This window comes from Equus caballus, chromosome 14 (assembly GCF_041296265.1).
Source record: "Equus caballus isolate H_3958 breed thoroughbred chromosome 14, TB-T2T, whole genome shotgun sequence".
Taxonomy (NCBI): domain Eukaryota; kingdom Metazoa; phylum Chordata; class Mammalia; order Perissodactyla; family Equidae; genus Equus; species Equus caballus.
In genome coordinates, this window is record NC_091697.1 from 18,335,579 (window position 1) to 18,351,974 (window position 16,396).

Genomic DNA, 16,396 nt, shown 5'->3' on the forward strand with positions numbered 1-16,396 from the left:
TCATCTCTTGTTGCAACATCTTTGATTAAAGTGCTTATACCATTTAATTACTGAGTGTTTACAAATATAACAGAATGGCCACAAAAGGATTTTCTCACTTTAAAAGCAACTGACACATTTGGAAGTGAGGGAACTCTAGTGGTTATGAAACAGAGACAGGACTCAGTGAACACCACTGCCTCCACTATCTACCTCTTCTGATCCCCACATAGGAAGGCCACAGTGCGGGGCTGTCCTCCCCTACTTGCTCCAGGACCGCTGCCTCTGCCCCGACAGAATGTTGGCTGGACGCTAAACCTGAGTATATCAGGTTTCTAGCAGAAAATCACCTACATATCAGCGTACTATTAGTCATTTAAAAAAAGAAAAAGCAGAAGGCGAATGAGCAAGATATGTTCTGGGCTGCTGGTGTAATCCTGGGGGGAGAGCAGGCATGTGATGCAGTGTGGCCTCGGTGTCCTCGAGCAAGGAGTCTCGCTCTGCCAGAGGAAGCCTCTGGGGCCCGGCCAGGCTACCCGAGAGAAGCTGGTGTTTCTCAGACATGTGCACGTTCAACTCCCCACTCCTGCTGCTTGTCCTCCTGCCCTAATGGCTTCTTGCATCCCCGCCCCCAGAGCCTGGAAGAAAAATACAGAGAAAGTGGCCCTCACAGAGGCCCTAGGGTTCTACACTAGCTCAACACAACTATGAGACAAGAAAGGGACACAGAGCAGGTGCGGAAAAACTGTCACAACGGCGGGGGGTGCTTCGAATACTGGATGGTGTCCAGGGCAGCCCCAATGTCGTAATTCTTGGTCTGGAGGAGCCTGGTGAGCCAGCCGCCTTCATCGGAGAACCCCATGGACAGCATCTGGGAGAGGGACTCGATCAGCCGGGGGTCAGCTTCTGCCAGAGAGTAATGAGAGCCGTCAGGGACAGTTGCTGGGCCCCATGGAGTCCAGACACAGCAGCACCCTGTCCAGCCAGCAAGCGCCCAGTATCTGCAGGGCCCAGCTCTTCACAGGAACCCTCCGAGGCAGAGGCTGGCAAGGTTTTTCCATAAAAGACCAGAGATGAGAGACTGTAAGCAGCTTTGCAGGCTGCCTGGTCTGTCACAGCTTCTCAACTCTGCCCTCAGCATAAAAGCAGCCAGACTTAGGTTCAGTATGTGAACAAATGAGCACAGCTGCGTTCCAATGAAACTTTATTTCTGGATGCTGAAATTTGAATTTCATATAATTTTCATATGTCTTAACTTTTTTCCAACCATTATAAACATGAAAAAATCATTCTTGGCCCATAGGCTGCACCCTGCTCTCAGGCAGAGGAGATAGACTGGTGACCCAAGGGCAAAATTCGGCCCACAGATGGGTTTTCACTTGAATATTGTTTTAACCCTCGTCGCCGTGGAGAGTGATGAGGTAGAGCAGGCATCGGCCGCCTCTTTCATCAGTGTGCGCTCTGGCTGCCAGGTCCCACCCACCACCCTCCGCACCCCCTGCTTCAGACAGCTGCCTGCCTGGCTCCTTACAGAGATCGTGGCTGTGGCCCCTGCTCGAAGCTGCCTTCGTGCGGAAACAGTGAGGATGGACTCTGAGTCCACTTTTAGTAGCGCACGGCAGGCCAGAGCCAGTGCCACCTTCTACACCACATCTGCCTTCGCGATTCTGGGTCTGGATGCTAATTAGAAATTACTAAAATGAGCTGTGCTCACTGGGGCTCAGTATAGACACCAGAGAAAACCAACTCGCAGTTTTCTCTCATGTCAGTAGCCGAGCCCCATAGTAGAGAACACGCCATCTTCTTGTGTTGCTAAAGGCAGGTAATAGGGTGCTCCGAATGAAAAAGAAATACAAAACAGCTTGAAATCACTTACCTGGTGGAAGATGTGGGTACAACGCAGCTTCCTTCAGCCCTGTGGGTCCTTCCCGGGAAGGGTCCAGAGAGCCTGGCCCTTCGGATCCAGGCATCTGTAGAGACTGGAGTTCACCTGTGGATGGGTCCACTTCTTTTGAAGACAAGTGAGTCCAGTCGTCATCTCCTCCTGAACAGTTATCAGACTCCATCTGTTCCTGGAACAGAACACCCATGAGCACACGAGGGATGTGTGCAACAGGCCCCGACGGCAGCCCCAGCGCCTGGGCAAGGGGGTGTGGAGGACAGCAAGGAGCTACAGGCAAGCATTTTTCTTTACAGAGTTCTAGCGGGAGGTTCACAGAATAACTTAAGTGCCACAGAATTAACTCCGTGACAAACGGGGTCTCACTGGCTGCGTAGGTGCTGGGGGGGGCGGGGGGGTGCTGTGGCTGGAGGGATGGGAGACGCGCCGGGGCGCAGCCCGGGACAGGCAGGAGGGTGCTTGCCTCAGGCTGCCCCCCCGACTCCAGGGCTATCTTGTTCATTTGCTCTGCCAGAGACTGCGCTGTGCCCTCCATGTCCCCATCCGGTTTGTTAGGGTCGGAAGAGCAGCTGCTTGGCTGAGAGCTGCACTTCTCCTCTGTGCTGGAGCTGCCTGGAGAGACGGAGGTCAGGCGGCTTCTTTTTCCGCCATGTTCCACGTCAATATCAACTTCGATACCTAGAGGCCACGGAGGAAACAGAAATCTAAGTCCTTCAGAGGGCTAACCTGCAGGCAAGATTCATCACTTGGGGGACTGTGGGCTTACAAAGCTCTTTCAAATCTAGTCCCCACGAGCGCGTGTGGATGCAGACCTTGGCACCCAGTACAGAACCCAGAGTCACAGAGCTGGTACAGGATGGGGCCAGTCTGCCAACCCAGCAGCCAGAAGGCAAATGGATGCTTATCTGTGATCTGCGGGGTCCCGAGGGCTGAAGTGCTCCTCCCCATCTCCCAGCCCCAGATTTTCTTGGTTTCTACAAAACTCTGCTGACATGCCCACCTCACTGGACTTTTCTCTTTCTCCAACGTAGTAAAACATTAACCTCAGCTAACATCCCAGATAAGCTTCAGAGCCAGAAAGTCCATAAAGAGACCTTGTTTTTCCCTAACTATGCAGGACAGCAGCCACACGGCAGGCAGGGCCAGGCCCTAGGAACAGGGTGGCAGCCAATCCCACACGTGACCAGAAATCCCCCAGCCCAGCACTGGGGACCACACGAAGCACGGTGCTTTTGTGGTGGGGCCTGGCACTGTGAAAACTACCCCCACTGCAACGCGGGATTCTGCTTAGAGGGCAGACAGCCATGCCAGCTTCCTGTGGGCCATGAGGCAGGAAGCACAGCCCCAAATGTCCACCTCCAGTCTCTCGTGCTCCGGGCACATGCTCACTGATGGGGAGGGAGGGCACAATCACCAGCGCTGTGTTTTTAATGAGTTTTAATTTATCAAAGGACTACATGCCCACAGCTCAGAGTCAAACAGCCCAGAAGGCTCTAGTGAAAAAGACCTGCCTCCCCCAATATACGGCCTAGCCCATCCGGTCCCCGACGGCTCCCATTCTGTTTATTTCCTACTCTAGAAGATCCAGTCACCCCTCCCCATCCTTTCAAAAGCTCAGCTTGTAGTGAAAACAGCATTCCGTGTCTGTTAGTGCCATGGCAGGAATGTTGTTGTCTGTGGGCCGAGGAGCAACTTGATTATTTCCTCGGAGTGTGGGGTTTGCAGCAGTAGCAACGCCCTTTTCTCTCACGGCTAACTCTCCCTGTTCTCCAACAGCTTCTCCAGAGGGTTTCTACAGCGCTTCAGCATGCTGATACCCTGCAGTTCTGGTTTGTCCCTGGAGACCGTCCCTTTGGCGGCAGCCTCTGGCTCCCCCTGGACCGGCAGCTCTCCAGGCCAGGGGCACAGCTACTCCACCACGACTGCCTCTCCTCCCATCCTGGTGACAGCCATAGTCTCCCTCCTGTGCTGGGTCCCCTTGTTGAGGACCTCTCTGTTCATTCATGTTGGCTGGAGGGGGGGTTCAAGCCCAGCTAAGATGAAGAAGACCTGGAAACAACTTTGTTCTGCCCTCACACCTGATCATTTTAGCTGAGTATAGAATTCTAGGTTGGAAAACCATTTTAGCTGACTTTGGAAATCACTAGTTGTGCACTGTCTTCCAGCTCCCAGTGCCGTGCCGTCTTCCCCCAAGCCTTTCCAGTAATCTGGGGAGGGGGGGAGCCTCTCCATCCTAAAGGTTCTGACACTTGACAGCGACAAGCTTTGTTGGGGAGTCATTTTCAGTCACTGTCCAAGGGGTTCCTTACCACCCAGAGGTTAATGTCCTCAGGGCCAAGAAATTGTCTTGTAGTCTTTGTTAAGTTCCCCCCTTCAGCTTTCTCTGCTCTTTCTGGAATTCCTAGTCATCCTATTTTGGGCCTCCAAGATTAATCCTTGAATTTTTTCATCTCTCCTCTCCTGCCTCTATTTGTTTTGCTTCTGGAATATTTCCTTGAGATGATCTTAAAATCTAAGCCTTCTTTTTTTTTTTTAAAGATGGGGAAGGCCAGCGGTTAGCAGTTAAGTTCACATGCAACCTGCAAACGCAGGCTGCAAAAGTGGAGTGTGCCAAACTTACCACTAGGTCATGGGGCTGGCCCCAATGGTATCCTGTTCTCTTTTCATGGATACAAATACTTTTTTGTATCTCACTGAGGATGTTGTCCTTCTCTCCCTAAGTCCTTCCCCAAGTTCCCTCTCTCCCATGTGCAGAGGTTTTTCCAAACGGTTTGTTGCCCGTGACTGTCTGGTCCTAGGGAGCACGAGGAGAAGGCTGCAGGAAGCACTCTCCCCGGGGCCAGGCCACATCCCATCTGCAGGGTGGCTGAGGCCTGGCAGGCACTGGATCCTAGATGGCAGAGCTGCAGGAAGCTTCTCTGGCACATGCAGCCGCTCCTGAGCAGGCATCCCTGAGCTCCTGCTGGACCCATGCTCACTCATGATGTCCATTTCAGGCTGGCGCCTCACCCCACCTTCTGTCCCTGGTGTCCCCAGAGCTGAAGCTTCCCTAGGCCAAGCACTTCAGGAATTAAACATCAGGGCTGCTGCAAGGGCTGGCGAGGGCTGTCATCAGGCTGAGTGGGGCCCTGAAGTCGCTATGTAATCCTTAACAGAGAACTTCAACTTCTCCCTTGTTCACTGGCCTCTCGTGGTCCCTGAGCAGCTGGTGTCACTTCTCAGCAGAATCCCTGCACAGGCGCATAGGGTTCTGATGCCTCCACTGCTGGTTACCACCCTCCACCCATTTCCCATCTTCCAACGTTGGATAACATCGTTTTATCTTGTCCTCTATGACTTTTTTCCCTTTTCTTTGTCCATGTGGCTTTATACTTTTTTTTAAATCCCTGTACTGTTTGAGAATCGAACAGAGATAAAAGCAGGCTCACGTACCAGTACCCCCATCTGCAATATTTAAATTGTTTTTCCCCTTCCATTTCCCCCCAACTTTTCATTATGAAAGGTTCAAGCAAACAGAAAAGTTGGAAGAACAGTACACTGAACACCCATGACTGTCTCACTTCTTTTGTTTTCCCCTGAGGAAGATGAACCCTGAGCTAACATTTCTGCCAGTCTTCCTCTACATTATATGTGGGCCACCACCACAGCATGGCGGATGAGTGGTGTAGGTCCACGCCCGGGATCCGCACCTGCAAACCCAGGCAGCTGAAGCAGAGCACACCAAACCTCACCACCAGGCCATGGGGCTGGCCCCTCACTTTGTTAAATGGGTCAATCATGCGACTCTGCCGTAGCCGGATCAGAGGTTACAGAGCAAGGATTTCCCCAACCCAGTGATGAACCCAAGACTTCAGGGCTCACAAGACCGTGACAGTCTGTGCCCCGATGCCCCACAGCCTGTGTGTGTGGGGTGTTTATGGAAGAGCCTGTGACAAGGAAAGGTCCTGCTGTTTGAAGTCCTAGACGTCAGGGACTACAACCTCAAGCCAGGAACAGTCCTGAGCCTCGGCGGTGGGCCAGTTCCAGCGGCTCTCACACCTCTCACCAAAAAAAGGCGTTGGGTTTTTACGTTCAGGTCACTGACTCACTGCCACGGACTGCTCTGGGGACAGTCCCTCCTAGGCAGGCAGCAGCGTGGTCCTCCCGCCTGTCAGTTCCTCACGAGAAAGGAAAATACCCTAACTCCAACAGTAGTCTAATCTGCGCCTCCGATGGCTCTCCTCCACGGGAACTACGCACAGGCACGCTCTGCCCAGCCTCCTCGTTTTGCAGAGCTCCAGGGCTCTCCCTGGCTGGAAGAAAGCAGCTCTATCCGCTTTGAAAGACCTGAAAAGACCTTTATCCTATCCCAAAAGACCTGTGAGCGCTTCCAAAATTATTCCCATGTATCCTGAGTGGGGAATCCAGGTCACGTTCTGAAACACTCCACAAGCTCAGATGGGTCTCAGGGTGGCCAAGTGCAATCCAGAGACACCTGGGAAGCCTTCAAAACGCACAGATCCTGGGCCCGAGCCAACAGCTACTTACCAGCATCAGGAAGCTGGGCCTTGGGACTCCGCACGGTTGGAAAGTTCTCCACCTAAACCTACACTTGGTTTGTGACTTCCCAGGTCGTCCCACCCAGTCTTTTAGTAAAGGACTCTGTTCTTCAAAATAATTAACTTTAATGAAGTTTCCATACACCAAAATATATACCAAAAAAACCCCAAACCTTTGTTGGTGATTCTGATGCTCAGCCAGGCCTGAGAAGCACTGCCCGTTTACTGTCTCTTAAAGAGAAACTTCCCATGGCCCCTCAGTAACAGCCAGTTAGTTAGGTGACCATCTCTCAAAACTACTCACTCTCTCACACCTTCACTGGTTCTTAAGGGAGTGGCAGACAGAGTGTAGACACAGCTTATCTCCCAATTATAATCTGAGCACTGCCCCACTGTTTTATCCTCCTTGGAAAGCACTGAGAATATCAGTTGGGGCTGGCCCTGTAGCATAGTGGTTAAATTTGGCGGACTCCACTTCAGTGGCCCAGGTTCATGGGTTTGGATCCTGGGCGTGGACCTACACCACTGATCAGCCATGCTGTGGCATCGACCCACATATAAAGTGGAGGAAAACTGGCATAGATGTTAGCTCAGGGATGATCTTCCTCAGCAAAAAAAAAAAAAAAAAAAAGGAATATCAATTCTTTTTCCTCATTCACTGGGAGCCTCTAACTCCAGAATGGAAACCATGTATGATCTCAGCTGTTTCAGGTAGCAGCAATGCCCAGATGTCACTGCTGCTTCCAAGCTGCATCCCGTCCAGAGTGAGCACTGAGCAAAAACAGTCTCAGGTTGGAAGCAATGGCAGTCATGCCCTGTAAGCCACAGGGTGGCGGGTAGGTGGGGTTTGGGCACCCTCCTATCAGCATTTTTTCAGACATTGGAGACAACTTTTTTTTTTTTTTTGAGGAAGATTAGCCCTGAGCTAACTGCTGCCAATCCTCCTCTTTTTGCTGAGGAAGACTGGCCCTGAGCTAACATCGGGCCCATCTTCCTCCACTTTATATGTGGGACGCCTGCCACAGCATGGCCTGTCAAGGGGTGCCATGTCCACAACCGGGATCCGGGCCAGCGAACCCCAGGCCACCGAAGTGCAACATGTGCACTTAACCGCTGCGCCACTGGGCTGGCCCCTGGGGACAACATTTGGTCACACTGGACAGTTCCTGCCACAGCAGTCACCAAGCTGAGCTCTCTTCTCATCTGAGAGCGTGGACCCATCGTAGCACTGAACCAGAAGTCCCCTTCACCGGCTGATTCCCAGTGCCGCAGGACCTCGCCCTGCAGCGCCCCGGCCAGGCTAGCAGACATGATGGACACTTGCTTGGCCAGGTCACACCACTGTGGGAGGTGCACACTGTGGTTCACCCACCCAGGGGCCTACTGTGACCCTGGTGTCACACAGCACCTTCCTCCATCCCTGCCTGCTCCTGGCACAAGCCCAGCACTCAGGAAGTACCCGGAAACGTTGGGGGTTGCAAGAAAAGGAGGAAAAGAGAAATGGCATCTCAACTAACTACTCACCCAAGCCCTTGAGTGAAGCCCAAGGCTCACATTAGGGGACATGCAGACTGCTCTCCCCCAGAGGACGGACAGGCAGACGCTGAGCAGCCTTGCAACTGAGCCTGGTCACCCTCCCTAGCGGGATTATCCCAACCAAGTGCTGGCTCATCCTACTCCACTCCACGTGAAAGCTCACGAATCTGTCAGGGCATTCACCCTTGAGTGGCCGGTGGTACAACACTCGGCAAAGGGCCACGTGAGGCAACAAATCCTGACAGTCTCACGGTCCAGCAGTACCACGCCTCCACAGCGTCCCAGGGAAGGCCACCAACGGCCACCCAACACGCCGACTTACCAACACGGCCTGCCGACACCGAAGGACAGACAGGGTAGCCACTTACCCAGAGGGCTGAGGGCGGCGGCCACACTCTCCCCTACGTTCTTGAGGAAATTCACACTGGGATCCTCCGATGGTCCAGAAGCTTTGATTTAAACAAAACAAAACAAAACAAAGGTATCCTTAATTCAGAGTGTACTTCTCAATGACCTGGATGGCTGTCTCAGTCCTACCTGCCCCGCCTCAGGCGCCTCCCCCAGGCCACGTCCTGGCTGCCTACCCTCCCAGCACCTTCCTCTCTCCCTCCGGCTCCAGCCACTCCCTGGGCCCTCCCTCCTCCAGAACGGCTCCCCCTTTGTCTGTGACCCTGGTGCTTGGAAGCCCATGGGGGACCCAGTACACAGTATAAAATACTGGCCACATCCTAAATATGTTATTGACTTAAAATCAAACAAATATCCCCACCTTTGTCCCAAAGAATGAGATGAATCACAGGACACAATAAGATTAATAAAATCAGAATAAAACCCAGAATCCAAAAATCTAGAGTGTTAGCTATGTGGAAGTTTTTGAACTTTGTGACTATGTTTAAGTAGATTTGACAAGTTTGCCTGTGACTTTCCTGGCTGCTAACACACAAGAGGAGAAGGGAGCATGCGAGAGACACAGATGCTGGGAGGGCCTCCCGGCCTGTCCGGGAGGGCACCTGAGAAGGGCAGAGTGGCAAGGCGGGAGCAGGGTGGCAGGGTCTAGGCTGGTTTAGTGCAAGAAAATTAGTGGCCGTGGGCACTTAGGTACCTCAGTTTTCCCATGCATAAAATGGAGATCATGCGCCACACCTGCAGGGTTTCACAAGGGTCAAATGCCACGAGCGGCCGTGAAGTGCCCAGCCCAGGCACAGGCACAGGAGGAATTCAGGACACGGGGAAGGCAACTCCGCCAGCCCTCCCATCTCGCCCTTCAAAAGCCAGAAGACAAAAGCCTCACCAGATTCCACAGCAGGGCTGGGGCGGCCATCCCCTGCTCGAGCAGGACGCGGGCTCCAGTTTCCTGGTGGGCCCATCTCCCAGCCAGGCCACCCGAAGTGCCCGTGTTTCAGCTTGCGGAGCCAGCGGCTGTGAGAGAAACCCTGGGGAAGAGCAAGTGGAAGGGCAGGGCGGTGCCAGGTCAGTGGGCTCCTGCCACCACACGGCTGCCCCAGGCCCACAGGGAGGCCCTGCTCACCTCAGAGAGGTGCCCGAAGGGGCTGGGGAAGGCAAGCTTGCTGTGCTCCCTGTGCATGCCCTTCCCCTCGCAGCTGGCACACAGGTCATAGTCAGGGCAGACACTGCACTTGTAGCGGGTCCCTACCACTGGCCCGTTGCAACCATCGCAGATCACGTTGGGGTGCACCATGTTGCGAGGGGCCTCCTGAGCACACGGGGGGCGGTGGTCCCGCCGGCACTCCTTCTTCTCTGCAGGGAGGGCAGAGAGATGAGAGGTGGGGCCCCATGAAGTCTCCCGCTTGTCACCACCGCGGGACTGTCAGGAGACCAGACACCAAGTCCATACAGAATTCAGTTGCTCAAGTGACAGCAAGAAAGCCACCTGAGAATCTGCCAGGAAGTTCCCCAGTCCCCATACCTGTTACCCGGACACGTAAGACCCACACAGAAAAGCAGCAGCAGGGAGCTGTGTCTGCACCACTGTGGCCTTACCCCTCACTAAAATAGACCCCACAGTGCCCCCAAAGTCGCCCCAGCCCATGGCGCTTGGTCTGGGCACAATCCAGAATGAACCCGGAGACCCTCCAACCCCTGCCGTGGTGGATCCAGACTCCTTTCTCAGGCCAAGCCCAGCGATGATTACGTTCCCGTCTTAAACAGCCCAAGTTCCTCGACCCTTCCTTGGGGGAATTTCTCTATAATCTCAAGCTGGTTTTACTCAGCAGGGAGCACCCGGCTTCAGGCAGCCCCCTAAAGCAGCCCCTTACCTTTAATGTAAATGCGGAAGATGTCATCCTTCACGTATGACAGTGCCATCGTCAGTTCCTCATCGCTGGAAAAGGCGACCAAGTCCCCATCCTCATCTGGATTGTTTACAAGACAGTACGTGAGCACTCAGGGATTCAAGGCTGGACACAAGCACCGAAAAGGGCTGAGGCCAGTGCCAAAGGGGCACTTGCAGGGCTCTAAACCGAAGCCCACCTGTCTGAGCCAGGGGGAAGCTGGGCTGAGGCCAGACTGCCCCCGCTCTGCCCATTCACTCTGCCACTGCCTGGAAGGACACACTCCAACCTGGGCCCCGGGCGCTCAGGAGGCAGCCCGTGTGCGCAGGGGCAGCAGCGGGAGTAGCTGCCACCTGGCCCTTCAGAAGGGGCTGCCTCAGTCCACAGCTGACCAGGTCCAGGCCCATCTTCAACTGTGGGCGATCCCCACCTGTGGCCTGCTCCTGGGGGCGCCCAGCTCCTCCAAAAGCCTGAGCCTCTTGTGGCTTAGGAGAGTAAGTAGACAAACACACCTGCCTGCTTCCTCCCCCACAAAGCCAAACTTAGGTGTTGGTACGCAGTCGCCAGTTCACAGATGCTGGCTCAAATGGTTGTAAAGCACCACAGGGCATCTGCAGGCCGGCCAGGTCTGGGGGCCACCAGATGCCACGTCTACCATAAGAACAGGGCAGTGTCGGGCCTGCCCGGTGGCGCAGCAGTTAAGCCCGCACATTCTGCTTCTTGGCTGCCCAGGGTTCGCCGGTTCGGATCCTAGGTGCAGACATGGCACCGCTTGACACGCCATGCTGTGGCAGGCGTCCCACACATAAAGTGGAGGAAGATGGGCATGCATGGTAGCTCAGGGCCAGTCTTCCTCAGCAAAAAAAAGAGGACTGGCAGCAGATGTTAGCCCAAGGCTAATCTTCCTCAAAAAAAAATAAGTAAATAATAAAATTTTTAAAAATGAAAAGAAAAGAACAGAGCAGTGTCAAAGTGTGGCAACAACCGAGACATCCATCAACTAATGAACGGATACAAAACGTGGCATGTCCGTAAAACGGGTTTTATTCAGCCACAAAAAGAGACGAAGCACTGACACCTGCTGCAACATAAATGAACCTTGAAAACATCATGCTAAGTACAGAAGCCAGTTAGGAAAGACTATACAGGGGCCAGCCCGTGGCCGAGTGGTTAAGTTCTCACACTCTGCTTCTGCAGCCCAGGGTTTCGCCAGTTCGGATCCCGGCCATAGACAAGGCCACGCTGAGGTGGCCCACATGCCACAGCTAGAAGAACCCACAACTAAAAATATACAACTATGTACCAGGGGGCTTTGGGGAGAAAAAGGAGAAAAATTTTTTAAGTGTTTAAAAAAAAAGACTATAATTGTATGACTCCATTTATATATTTATATGAAATGTCCAGAGTACGGAAATCCATAGAGAAAAAGGAGATTTGTGGTTGCTTGGGGCTGAGGGGAGCAGAGTGAGATAACAGGGATAGGAGGAGAGCTAAAGGGTACAGAACTCCTTTAAAAAGTGATGAAAAGTTTCTAAAATTGTAATGATGATTGCAGAAACCTGTGAATATGCTGGAATTGTACACTCTAAATGGGTGAGTGTATGGTATATGAATTATAGCTCAATAAAATCGTTACAAAAGAAAACAAAACCAGCCAGGATCTAGCCAGCTGGCAGCACTCCTGAGGGAGGTCCCAGCACTGCCCCTCCCAGGGGCCGGCCTTGGCTGCCCGCCTCCTCCCAGCCACAAAAACCTTCCCAACCCCACCCCAGAAGCCACTAGTCACACCAGTACCGCAAGACACTGAGCTAGTTCCCGGGCTTCTGTCCCTACACTAACACTTCTGAAAAACGTCGTGGTCGTGTTCCTCTGACCGCTGCCAACGGGATAACGCCTGCACTCGGCCCGGCCCGGGCGTTCTGCGGTCCGTCCCCGTCTCCTCCCCGCCGGCCCGCACCGCCCCCGGCCCCGCACCCCACGCTTGTTTACCCGCGTCACTCCTCTCCCTGCCTCCCCTGCCTACGCGTCTGCCCGCCCGGCCTAGGGCCTCGGGGGCATTATCTGAACCCCCTACCTGGCGCCGGCAGCCCCAGACTCGGCAAAGCAAGACGTCTGTAACCTGAGTGTCCGCCTGACCAGCCCGTGCCCGCCGCGAACCGGCGAGGACGCCCAAGCGCGCCCTCGCCAAGATCTGCGACATCATGGCGGGGGGAGGGGTGGCGCCTCCCGCCCCCGGGCCCGAGATCCGCCCGGAGAGCCAGGCAGCGCCTAGCCCCAGAGGCGCCGGCCTTGGTCACCACTCCCGGTCACTAGGCTGGCACCCGAGGCCGAACTGGGGCCCACGCCGGCCGCCGCCCATCCAGTGAGCCGCCAGAACAGACCCCCGCAGACACCACCGGGCCCGACGACAAGCAAGGAACGGCCACCCTCGCGGGCCGCCTGCGTCACGGCCCCGCGCCGCCCCGAGGGCGCCGCCCGCTCACCGCGGTAGTGCGCCTGGAAGCCGCCGGGCCGCAGCGCGGGGAACAGGGCGGCCACCCGGCTCAGCAGCCGCTCGCAGGGCCCGGGGCCCGCCGCCGCCTCGGCTTCCGCCTCCGGCTCCGGGCTGAAGCAGAAGCTGAAGCGGCGGATCTCGCGAGCCGCGTCCTCCTTGCCCAGAAGGTAGGCCTTCACGGTGAGCGACGCCATCACACCGGTCAGGAAGCAGGAGCGCAGCAGGCGGCGGCCTCAACCGCCGCGCGGCTTTTATAGGGAGAGCGAGAAGCCCCGCCCCGCCCGGCCTCCTGGGGGCGGGGCCCTAGCGTGCCTGGCCCCGCCCCCACTGCCAGGCCCGCGGCTCGCGAGCCGCCCTGCGGGGGCCCCGCGCCTGCCGCTCCCTCCATCCCGTCGCCGCCGCCCGTACCCCCTCCTTGGCGACCCCTCTCCTCAGTGTCCCTAGTGCACCGGGGACCCCAAGAGGCCGGCCGAGCGATCTGACAGATGTCTGGACTCCGGCCTCTGCACCTGGGGAGGGACCCGCAGGGGTCCCGCCCTGACCCCTCCCAGGCGTGAATCTGACGGTGACTCAGCAGAGCAGAACCCGGGTCGCCCGGGGATGCCCAGCTCCGGAGGGAGGGGCGCAACAGAGGCCCGAAGCCAGGAGGTTCCCAGGCGCTCAGCAGGCACCGCCGGCCACAACAAACTGGCTCCAGAGGTGCTGTCCTGACCCTGCCACTCTTAGGAGCCCCCCATCCATTCGAAGGAACGAGCTTCCCAGGTGGCAGCCCACTCCACCATACCCAACATCCTCCATGACGGCCTAGCCTGGTTCCCTGGTCACAGCCCCTTACTGGATGAGGGACATACCCCCAACTCAGACTTGACCATCAGAGAAGCTCCCAGTTGAATAGGGGAAGAGCTCAGAATCTGCCCCCCCAACTCCACCCCAGCTGGACGGCCAACTAAAGCTTCCTGGAGCCTCAGTGGTCACAACGTGGTCACTGCAACGTGAGAGACTCCCCAGGGGCGCCTGGGTTCAGTTCAGCAGGTTATATCCAAGGGCCTCAGAGCAACAGCCCTCCAGCTAGGAACCGAGAGACACTGCTTTATGTGTGAAAGTGACCTGTTCGCAAGGCCTGGGGAAGGGGGCTGGAGATCTCGGAAGGATGTGGATGGGAAGGGTATGTCAGCCTATGAAGTCTCCGAGGTGAGGTCCTGTGAGTGAAAGTACAGACTTGCTGAATCAAAGTCATGTCCTTTCATAGTGGGGTTTGTGCGAGCAGGTAAAACTTCAAGGGATGGGAAACCCAGAGACCACAGAGGGTTGGGTGCATTTGGCTAGTCAGGTATGAAGGTGATATGCCCATGGGAGCACAGCAGGGCCTTCCGCAGATGTGGCTGGTACTTCCCGGAGGACGGCAGGGCAGGCACAGCTTCACACCCCTGCCCAAACTGGCCTGTAGAGAGGATGGTCCCCTCTCAGGCCCCTCCCTGCATCCCCACTGTGAGCCTGGGAAAGTGGTCCTCTGCCCACTGCCCAGCAGACGGGCGGAGGATGCAGCGGGCCACAGCTGCCCCTGCTTGTGACTCAGCAGCCTGGGAGCTTCATAGCCTGGCCCCTGCTGGGCCTAGAGCAGGCTTCCCACCCACGCCCCCCCCCCTTACCCCCGCCCCAGCTTCAGCATCCTGCTTCGAGTGGGTGGGGGGCACAAGGCAAGCCCTGTGGCTCTGAGGAGCCTCTGGTTTCAGGAAGGGCCCTAGGTGCACGCCCCGTGCAAACAAGCAGCAGAGAAGAGGCCGATGGCCAGAATGCCTTGCTTTCTCGCTATTTGGCCCCATTTGGGGCCGTGGTGGGTTTGCCAGGAAGGATGGAGAGCTCAGGGAGAAAGGTGGGGCAGGAAATGGGGCCCTGGCAAGCAGCCCGTGAGACCCCCGCCCCTGGAGAGCCCCAGGTCCGGCCTTCCCAGCATGCCCCGCTGCTGAGCCGGCCCTCACCCTGCCGTGCTCCTGCCCTCCCCCAAGGCCTGGAAAGGTAAACAAGGCCGAGGGCCGGGGAACCCCCTGGCAGGGCCCTTTCTGCCTGCGGCTGCGTGGTCAGGTGGTCTGGCCGGCAGTGAGTCAGTGTCCCATGACCACTGTTCTTACAGGGGGGATTCCCCGGCCCCATGCTACCAATCTCAATGACATCTTACCAGCCAGCCAAGCGGCAGGGGTGGGGAGGGGCTGCATGGGCCTCTGTGGGACCCCAGAGCCAAAAGAGCCCACAGAGGCCAGGGTGGCAGGGAGCTGGCAGCGGGGAGACCAGAGCCAACCAGACCTTGTCCCCGTGAACCTAGGCCTCCTTCTGACATCTGCTGTCCTTTCCTCCCTGGGCAGCCAGGAGCTCCCCCAGCCTCTCCTGTGCCCACTGCCTCCCTCCCTACCCTCCAGAACATGGGAGTGCACACTCTGCAGCAGGGGGAATCTTGGCACCTGAATAAGGAGACCGATATCCACCAGCCCTGCCATCTTTGAGCAAATGCGCAGCTTCAGTTGCCTCATCTTTGAAATGGGGCTGGAGTGGGACGGCTTGAGTTGCCCCTCCCAGGTGATGCCCCTAAGTGTGCCAGTGGTCGTTTGGCTGCCTTTGTCAGCTGGTGGTGGGGGTGAGGGGTAGTCAGGAAGGAAGGAGGTGCACCTACAGTAGAAGTGAAAGAGTGGGGAACGCTGACAAGACCTGAGTCGAGTTTTGGGGGGACTGGCAGCAGGGGTGGCTGAGAGGTCGTCTGATTGGATCTGGTGTGTCCTAACCACTTCCTCAGTCCCCCCTCCTCCCTTCCAAAAGTAACCCCATCCTTTGACAATAGTTTTCTGAAGTTCCCTTTGTTTTCTTTAGGGTGTAGAGCCAAGCCTAGAGGTGGGTGCTGGGGCAGCGGGAGACAAGGCCACTGAGCTGCCCCAGGCCACTCTTGAGAATGAAGATCACCAGCCCCTCCTGACCTCGGTATGAGGCTCAAGAGATGCGTCTGCTTCTCCACGGGGAACAGGGTCGTGGATGAGGTAGCCTCCATGCAGCACTGTTCTGGGACCCATATGCCACTCCCTTCCGCCCTCTCACACCGCAGGGACACACTCCCTGCTTGGTCCTGACCGTGCCCACTCATTCCACCTGAGGACTTTCTCCTGGCTCCTCCCTCTGCCTGAAACCCTTTTCCTGCTGCCCAGCAAGGCAATCTCCCACCCTAAATGGCAACTCCTCAGTGGGGCCTTCGCTGACCACCCCCTGGGGAAAATCCCCAGGCACTGGACATCGCTTGGTTTTAGCCCTTCCTGCAAAAGCCCACAGCCTAGCCAAGAGGTGTCAGGGACTATGGGGGTGGGGGCGGGGTTCTAAAAGAAAAGGGGTTCAAGTCCTCGGTGGGGGAAATGAAAGCCACGAAGAGACATGGCTGGAGAGTTCGGTAATGCCAAGCTGTCGGGGTGTGGGAGCACGGGGCCCTCCTGCACAGCTGCTGGGGGGCTGGAGCAGCTGTGCTGGGCTTGGCTGCGCTCACTAGACGCGGGGGCGGGACGCCTGCGCCCTCCTGGGGCATTGAAGGGGTGCCTGCCGCCTGGGTCGTTGACGTGCCATGCGCTTGGGGCGGTGGAAACAGTTGTCATCTACCCAAATGCGGGAAGGTGAGGCGGACCCAGGG

The 16,396-nt window shown here is 56.3% G+C and overlaps 1 protein-coding gene and 1 long non-coding RNA gene across 3 annotated transcripts; one reads left to right on the forward strand and one right to left on the reverse strand.

Annotated features, from left to right (window-relative positions):
• Positions 1-5: 5 nt before the first annotated feature.
• Positions 6-13,038, reverse strand: SQSTM1 (sequestosome 1). 2 transcript variants are annotated; one of them, XM_005599172.4, is made up of 8 exons: positions 12,728-13,038; positions 10,230-10,325; positions 9,482-9,711; positions 9,245-9,386; positions 8,322-8,402; positions 2,343-2,557; positions 1,856-2,051; positions 6-885 (listed from the first exon to the last, which is right to left on the reverse strand). In XM_005599172.4, the coding sequence occupies exons 1-8, from the start codon at positions 12,930-12,932 to the stop codon at positions 728-730; spliced, it is 1,323 nt and encodes a 440-aa protein (XP_005599229.2). In that variant the 5' UTR covers positions 12,933-13,038; the 3' UTR covers positions 6-727. The 2 variants fall into 2 exon arrangements, with proteins under 2 accessions (XP_005599229.2, XP_005599230.1); XM_005599173.4 differs by having other exon boundaries at positions 12,319-12,964.
• A 1,824-nt stretch (positions 13,039-14,862) lies between these two features.
• LOC138917428 (uncharacterized) lies at positions 14,863-16,145 on the forward strand. Its single transcript, XR_011425406.1, has 2 exons — positions 14,863-15,309; positions 15,598-16,145. It is a non-coding gene; the product is annotated as an uncharacterized lncRNA (long non-coding RNA).
• The last annotated feature ends 251 nt before the right edge of the window (positions 16,146-16,396 follow it).